This window comes from Petromyzon marinus, chromosome 38 (genome assembly GCF_048934315.1).
Source record: "Petromyzon marinus isolate PM22_M1 ecotype Great Lakes invasive population chromosome 38, UKy_Petmar_22M1.pri1.0, whole genome shotgun sequence".
NCBI classification, from domain to species: Eukaryota; Metazoa; Chordata; class Hyperoartia; order Petromyzontiformes; family Petromyzontidae; genus Petromyzon; species Petromyzon marinus.
The window spans coordinates 4021787-4030672 of record NC_133704.1 but is presented as its reverse complement, the minus strand read 5'-3'; the positions used below and the strand labels follow the sequence as shown (position 1 = coordinate 4030672).

At 48.2% G+C, this 8886-nt stretch overlaps 1 protein-coding gene across 2 annotated transcripts in view; it reads right to left on the bottom strand.

Annotated features, from left to right (window-relative positions):
• Positions 1-5939: 5939 nt before the first annotated feature.
• Positions 5940-8886, bottom strand: part of RABEP1 (rabaptin, RAB GTPase binding effector protein 1) — a 29513-nt gene continuing 26566 nt past the window's right edge. For both annotated transcript variants that reach the window (XM_076072563.1, XM_032967483.2), the window contains exons 18-19: positions 8359-8475; positions 5940-7768 (exon numbers count right to left, since the gene is read on the bottom strand). In XM_076072563.1, coding sequence (XP_075928678.1) covers positions 7667-7768; positions 8359-8475 — 219 coding nt within the window. In that variant the 3' untranslated portion in view covers positions 5940-7666. The remainder of the gene's footprint in view (positions 7769-8358; positions 8476-8886) is intronic.

Here is an 8886-nt window from a genome sequence, read left to right as displayed (position 1 = left end):
CATTAAGGTCTGGAGTGGCCTAGCCAGTCTCCAGACCTTAATCCCATAGAAAATCTGTGGAGGGAGCTGAAGGTTCGAGTTGCCAAACGTCAGCCTCGAAACATTAATGACTTGGAAAAGCTCTGCAAAGAAGAGTGGGACAAAATCCCTCCTGAGATGTGTGCAAACCTGGTGGCCAACTACAAGAAACGTCTGACCTCTGTGATTGCCAACAAGGGTTTTGCCACCAAGTACTAAGTCATGTTTTGCAGAGGGGTCAAATACTTATTTCCCTCATTATAATGCAAATCAATTTATAACATTTTTGACATGCGTTTTTCTGGATTTTTTTGTTGTTATTCTGTCTCTCACTGTTCAAATAAACCTACCATTAAAATTATAGACTGATCATTTCTTTGTCAGTGGGCAAACGTACAAAATCAGCAGGGGATCAAATACTTTTTTTTCCCTCACTGTAGTTGTTGTTCTGCGAATATACTCGTCCCCGTCCCGTGAATGTGGAATTTATTGTTGTGGTTGTCCCACCTGATGACGATTGCTTGTGGTGCGATCGAAACGTCGTGGTCCATTATTTTTCTACCTACGTGACTTTACAGAAAGAGCCAAAGAGTATGGATTCCTGCAGTCACGAAAGCATAAAATCAAGATAGAACTGAATCAGAATACTGGAGGAATCCGATGAGCTATAAAGCTCTTTTTTCACAAATGTCCAGGAGGGGCAGGTCAGAATGTTACAACACATACAAAAATACGATAGGAATGCAAAGTATAGGAAATGTAAACAAATCATTTAATAAGATACAAATAAAACTAAACTATTTTTTTCTCTCACGGGATAAAGCCCACTGAGCTCTGAGCTCTTTCAAAAGCGATCTGGCCATCACAAACGATAGCTCAAGTGGCTTATCACGTGGCAATCTATAGCAGCCAAATCATCTAAACAACCCCAACGCGTGATGTCCATTCTAAACGCGGAGGCAAAACTTCTGCCCAATCCCGCCAGGCCCATTGTAAACTCTACGCCAGTGACTTTAACCTCGGGTTCATCCACGCATCCCCCTGGCTTGGTGCGAGATGCCCTTTCTGGGGGTGCGAGACACGGCCAGACTTTTTTTTAAGGTAAATCATCGAAAGACAAATTAAGCAGGGGCACGTAAGTTACACCGACTTTGTTTCATCAAATCAATCCGATGCATTTATTAACGTTCTACATTTTTTGACGATCGAGGTCCAAAGGGGGGGTGGGGGTGCAAAGGCCGCAATCAAGGTGATAAGAACCACGTGCTCTACGCCATGCAATTAGAATTGGCGTTGTGATTATTCTAGAATTATTTCGGTAAAGTCACATTGTTGCCATCATATCCGCAACCCCAGCTTCCCAAGCCTCCCACTTCCCCCCTCCCCCTACCCCCCCTACCCCCCCCTTCTCTCTCCCCCCTTGCTCCTCCCCCCTTTCTTACCTATATAACCTCTTACCACGGCAGCTCTCTCGCCCACTTCAACAAGTGTTTTTTTCTTGCTGCGGTTGTCCCACCTGATGACGGACGCTTGTGTTGCGCCCGAAACGTCGTGATTTTATTTTATTTTACACCTACGTGACTTTACCGAAAGAACCAGAGAATTGTGGTTATTGTACAACGCGAGTCGGTGTGTGGGGGGGGGGGGTGGGCAGAGATTGGGGGGCCGGGCTACGGGATGAGGGTGCGTCGCTTTGTGACGTTCACAGTTCGAGAATCGTCCACGGCGTACCGAGCCGGGCCCTATGGGGGCCATCCATTTAGTGCGTTCGCATGGAGGGGCGAAAAAAGTGTTAATCCAAATGCGCACGCTTGCGTATGGGGGGGGGGTCTACTGACAATGTACGCATAGGAAACGATAGGGGGGGGGGGGTGAAGCCTCGATAATAATTAACACCCCCGCTCCCCCCTCCATGCGAACACACTAATGAGTTATAGTCCCGCGTTGGACTATATCTGTTTGCTTAAACACGTTAATATTATTAATCCTTGATCGTTTGCGTGGATTAAATATCGGCCGTTCCGTAGGAATCGGGGGGGGGGGTGTAAAAAGTTCGCGTGCGTACAGGGTAGGGGCCAAGTTTGACAGATTTTTGCGTACCCACTAAATCAGGGGTCGGGAACCTATGGCTCGCGAGCCAGATGTGGCTCTTTTGATGATTGCATATGGCTCGCAGATAAAACAAAATATTCTCACTTGTTTTAATCCATCCATCGATTTTTCACTGCGCATGTCCTGTTCAGGGCTGCAGGAGCAATTGTCCATTATTTTAATTGGATGATACTGGCCTACGTTTGCCGTTGCTGGGTAAAACAGGTAAACGCCCCCTTTTGAATCAGTCTGAGACTGCGTCTGCTCGGTCATTAGCTCAAAGCTAACCCTTCGACGAAGAAGATGGCGAAAAGAAAAAAAGACGACGAGTATCGTACATTTCAGGACGAATGGACCGAAGAATTCGCCTTTGTGGAGAGAGCGGGTTCTGCGGTGTGTCTAATTTTCAATGACAAAATTACATCGTTGAAACGGTCGAATGTAAAGCGGCACTTCGACACGCGCCACGCTACCTTTGCATCAAAATACCCTGCGGGAGACAGCAGAAAGAAAGCGTGCCAAGAGCTTCTGAGCAGGGTGCAAGCTAGCCAGCAGCAACTCCGCGTATGGACCCGGCAAGGTGACTATAATTCGGCTAGCTTTGCTGGTTCTTTAGCAATAGTGAGGAACGGAAAACCATTCACAGATGGCGAGTATGCTAAAACGTTCATGCTGGATGTAGCCAATGAACTTTTTGATGATCTTCCGAACAAAGACAAGATAATCAAACGGATACAAGACATGCCTCTGTCGGCAAGAACTGTTCATGATCGTACCATCGTGATGGCAAACAAAGTGGAGGAAACGCAAGTGAAGGACATAAATGCAGCGCCGTTCTTTTCTCTGGCTTTGGATGAGTCAACAGACGTGAGCCATTTGTCGCAGTTCAGCGTGATTGCAAGATATGCTGTTGGTGACACACTGCGCGAAGAAAGTCTTGCTGTTCTGCCATTAAAAGGGTCCACAAGAGGTGAGGATTTATTCAAGTCTTTCATGGAGTTTGCTCAAGAAAAAAGTCTACCTATGGATAAACTTCTCTCAGTGTGTACTGATGGTGCTCCGTGTATGGTGGGGAAAAACAAAGGATTTGTGGCGCTTCTCCGTGAACATGAAAATAGACCCATCCTAAGTTTCCATTGCATTATACACCAGGAGGCACTTTGTGCTCAGATGTGTGACAGGCAGTTTGGCGAAGTGATGTCGCTGGTCATTCGTGTGATCAACTTTATTGTTGCCCGAGCCTTAAATGATCGCCAGTTTAAAACACTGCTGGATGAAGTTGTAAATAACTATCCTGGTCTGCTTTTGCACAGCAATGTGCGTTGGTTGTCAAGAGGGAAGGTGCTTAGCCGTTTTGCGGCTTGCCTGAACGAAATCCGGACTTTCCTTGAAATGAAAGGCGTCGGGCATCCTGAGCTAGCCGACTCCGAGTGGCTCCTCAAGTTTTACTATCTCGTAGATCTGACTGAACATCTGAACCAGCTCAACGTGAAAATGCAAGGCATTGGAAATACAGTGTTATCCCTTCAACAAGCTGTATTTGCTTTTGAAAACAAGCTGGAGCTTTTCATCACGGATCTTGAAACAGGTCGTTTACTACATTTTGAAAAACTGAGCCAATTTAAAGATGCATGCACAGCAAGTGAGCCCATTCAAAACCTTGATCTCCACCAGCTAGCTGGCTGCACATCCAGTCTCCTACAGTCCTTCAAAGCACGCTTTGGAGAATTTCGTGAGCACACTCGTCTTTTTAAGTTCATCACCCATCCAAACGAGTGTTCACTGAACACAGCCGACCTGAATTACATCCCTGGTGTCTCCGTCAGAGATTTTGAAGCAGAAGTGGCTGACCTGAAGGCCTCAGACATGTGGGTGAATAAGTTCAAGTCACTGAATGAAGATTTGGAAAGAATCACACGACAGAAAGCGGAGTTGGCGAGCAAGCACATGTGGACAGAAATGAAAAAACTCCAACCCGAAGACCAGCTGATTCTCAAAACTTGGAACGCGCTTCCTGTCACCACACACTGCAGCGTGTGAGTATTGCTGTATTGACCATGTTTGGATCTACGTATGCATGTGAGCAGTCATTCTCACATCTTAAAAATATCAAGTCCAACCTACGATCACGTTTAACGGATGAAAGCCTCAACGCTTGCATGAAGCTTAACCTCACCAAGTACCAACCCGACTACAAAGACATCAGCAAATCCATGCAGCACCAGAAGTCGCATTAATGGTGAGTGTTATAACAACATTATTTAAAAGAATAAATTCAGAGGCTTATTATACTGACATTTAGTTGAATTCACTTTTAAAATATATTATATGGCTCTCACTGAAATAAATTTCCAAATTTTTTGCTTTCATGGCTCTCTTAGTCAAAAAGGTTCCCGACCCCTGCACTAAATGGATGGCCCCTATTGAGTCGTTGCTTGGCCAGGCAAGTTGGTTCGTGTTGGTAACTCGGTCAGCGTGGAACTTCGGCGGGGGGGTGCAACGCTTCCAAACACACGCCGTTGGTCCGACGTTTCATGTTGTGTGCCAGTGTTTTGTGGGGAGCGGCGGTTAGCGCTACGCTGCGCTACCGAACCCGGCGACCCGGGCCTCCCCGATTTGAGGATTATCTGAACCTGTCCCGGGCCTCCCCTAGGTCGACTCGGCCTCAAACGGGTTACCTGGTGCGGTGTTTAAACATCGCCACTGGGGAGACAAAGGTGGCCGGGCGTGGTGTTGGCCACCCACCCCCCTTGTGTGCCGTGGCGGCCTTCATAGGTGCTCGCTAACAGCACTTTCCCCAAGAGTTTGTGAAGGCTACACGGGGGATCTTTGTCTTTGTGTCAGTCAGGGATTCGTTTCACGTCGCGTCACAAGTGTTTTGTTCGTTGGCCACGCATTTCACGTCGCTGCGACACGATGCTGACCGTTCCCATAGCCCATTAGAAATTTCTCCTGCACGGTGTCCACGATGCCACCACCCTCCCTCCCTCCCAGGCCTCTCGGGGCGAGAAGCGCTTTTGCATAATCCTTCAAAACAAGGAACATTGTTATACAACACGTAAGGATCGCGACCTCTATTTTTGTTTGACTCTCACCATCGTTACATCACCAGTGTAGGGTGCCAAGCGGCCGCCGCATCTGCAGTGTCCCAATGGTTTATTCGAAAGCATGCGGGTGGCAGGGAAGGGAAGTGAATGGCAAAACATCCGGCCGTCAGCAGCAGTGACTCGATGCTTTCGCGGTGTCCAGGGCCACATGCTGCATGGCTGCTCTGGGGTCAGCTTCCGCTCCGATATCACCGTGGGTCACGCGACGGCGAGTTGAGCAACCAGCCCACTTTCCCAAGCCAGTTGTGAAATATCACTGGCTTCAAGCCACACCACGACTCGCTCGAGTGCCGACGCATCTGCAGGATATGCAGGCCGTGCGGGATGGGAACGGCACCCCGTTCCGAAACAACGCCTTGCGGCCACGACCACCACTTTGTGCGCGCGCGCCTGGCATGGAACTAAATGTTCGGAGACGTCTCTTTCCTTCCCCTGGCACCAGTGTGGGTGATTTTGGGTGTTACAAGTTAGATGAAGTGTCCGTTGGCGACTCGCAGAACACCATGATGTTAAGAGTTTGGCCCTTGGAAGTATTGTCACATACAGTACATACACTTCAGAGACCCACTTCCAGTGACCTCTTTTACGCAAAGTGGTGCTGTGCATTCCAATAATTCTTGTCGCGCGACAAACTGCCATGCAACAAGACGTGAGACCACGATAAGTGATCAACACGCATCACAAAGCGGACTTTATTCGATGCCAACGAGGACCTGAGCAGAATCAAGATTCCATGTTTTATTGGTAGAAAACCAATGGTAGGGTAAAAGGTTCCCAAAATCAAGCGTTGGTGAACGTTGTTTGTCGCGTTTAGTTAAATGTGTTGATTTTGGATAAAATGTGCAGATGCCTTAATTAGCAACAAGAAGAGATTAACACAATCATTTCCACCATCGGCGTGAACCTGTGACATGAGTTGCACACTCATCACTGCCAGTTTTTGGCACTGCGATGAGCCAACATGCAATGTGTGGTATATGTTTATTTTTCTTGCGAGGACTACAGGACACTTACAGATACCATTTTTACATATTTCAGTACCAATTCAGCAAAACATGGGTTATCTGAATGTAACTTGTCAGATTTCTCTCTGGGGGGCACGGGAGCATGTGCAGTGGGGGGAGGGCGTCCATGGGTCACAATCGCCTGTCGAAAGGGTCAAGACCTGACCCCTACACAGGGCTTCCCCTACCCCCCTCTTAACAGCACGGGACCCACGAAGGGCGGTCAACGCGGTTAGAAAACGAAAAACTGACAATATTATTAATCGCCTTCTTGCATTTGTGCCAGGCCCGTGCGTGTGAATCACATTACAGAACAAGCGACGAGGCTTGGGGCTACTTTATTCAATCATGAGTAGTCGGTGAATGCGTCCAGTGCCCTGCATTTAAAACCTTTGTACAACTCCTTGTGTGATATTGTGTGCACTTATTACTACGCATTTCCCTGTAGACGCTCCTCTTTATGGTCATGCAGAACTGTACCATTTTTACATGAATACGGAGCTTTAAATTTAGCTGAACGTTACAATCGGTGAAGCTCACTTTCTCATCTTCCAAACGTTTCGACCGCCACGCCCATGTGTTAAGTGCCTGTGGGCCTTTAGCCCAATAGGGTGAAGTTAATCTTAACAGTGCTGTCAATGCCGTTCCATCAAAAACCCCAAAAATGCAACAATCAGTATCTACACCAGGGAACACGGATGTACTGGGGCACCGCATAGTCGAGGAAAACCGTCCGAATTGCACAAGAACGGCAGCATCGTTAGGACGAGCTTCACATTCACCGAAAACGCTGCTCAGTGGAGCAAACGTTGCCGTGCACACGTGTGCACCGGGGCGATGTCACGACGCCGACTTCGTGGCCGGATTAAGACGAGACGGAGCCGGAGTGCGTTGGCTTCGGCGGTGGAGCGGAAGAGCAATCAGTTTTACGCGTCAACACATCATTAGAGTTAAATAAATTACATAGCAGTTTTACCATCCTTCCCACGCACCACCCCCAATAATGTCACAAGGTAAGGAAAATGTATTTAAGAGGGGCCAAGGCAGGCGGGGCGGAGAGGGGAAACCACACGCAGAGAATGAGTGCAGCGCTCTTGGGCTTGTGCTCCCAACGTCACCGCCGAAAACTGCCAAGGTGAGAATTGTTGTCGAGTTTCTTTGACCCCTCCGACCTTAATGGGGCTGGCTTGAGTGGCAGAATCGGCATGGTCAGTCTAGTGTAAGTGCGTGCAGGGGTTGGTGACTCCGGCTCCTCCATATTGCCCGCCCGCCCACTCGCGCAACAACAAGGTCCCATCGCAGTCCAGGGCAGCGGCGAGTGGGGAACCACCAAGTCCGGTTGCTTCACCGAGATTCATCTTTTCGGAGACTCACGCCGCCACCACGGGAGGGCAGGGTTCACGAGTCGGAGCGGAGGCGCTGCACGGGAGGGGTGCGAGCACAGCGTCACGTGTCGGGGAGCTGGCTAACGTCCGACAGGTCAGTGCTGTTTAGGATCTCGCGAACCTGCTCCATTGACTCCATCTGACGGATCCGTTCGAGTTGCACCTGTGTGGAAACACGGCAGAAACTATTATTATGGTGCGGCGGCAGCAGCAACACCTTTCACGATTATCTTTTTGATCGAGACATTTGCCATGTTTATTGCACCCGAAACATCGTGATTTAATTTTGTTTTCATTTTTTTTACCTACATGACTTGACTGAAAAAACCAAAGAGTATGTTTATTGTATTTTCTAAAATACATTAAAAATGAACCACGTATTTTGCTGAACATCCTTTCCAAGACCTTACTTTTTTTCCTCTACCTATGACTGTCTCCGACACAACTCTAACCCCACTGTATCGTAGAACATCTATAAATTGCACTGTATTATTTGTTTTGGGGGAAAGGACCATTCTAAAAAAATACATTCACCGTACGCCCCTTCAGACACTGGCCACTTAACTCGTGTCCCAACGTCGTGGTGTGATAACAACTGTCGCTTGTTTCTGCCGAATTCACCGACCTGGACTCCTACAAAATCCACTTGGCCCAAGGGTCAACGCCGGAGAGCCTGGAGCTCACTCACGATATGCGACGGTCCCATCCTGGACTCGCCTGTCCAGCAGCGTGTGGCGGCGTGGTCAGTCTCACCTGTAGTGTTTGGGAGAGCTTCACAAAGTCCCTCTGCACCTGCTCGCTCGTGTCCAGCTCATTCTGCAATCGCTGGGTCTTGCTCTTCTCCTCTCGGACCACTTCCTCCAGCTTGAGCTGTGGACAGAGGCCCGCGCGCAAGTGCATTCTGGGTAAAGCGGTAGGATGGCTGCGCGTTCACGGGTTACACTGTTATGAGTTTCTTTGTTTTGCCCCTCCTCGTCTCTGTCTTTTCCAGTTTGAAAGAAGTTCTGCAGTAAAACCTTGGATTGCGAGTTACTTGGTCTGCGAGTGTTTTGCAAGACGAGCAAAATTTTTTAAATAAATATTAATTTGATAAACGAGCGAGGGTCTTGCAATACGAGTAGTACGTATACGCTTTGTCTGCCGAGCGTCACGTGATCACAACTGATATACGAGTGCTTTGGATGACAAACACGTTTCCGGAACGAATTATGCTCGCAATCCAAGGTTTTACTGTAGCTTGTTTTGCCAAGTTGGGATATATAGTAATAATTTTTCGTCAAT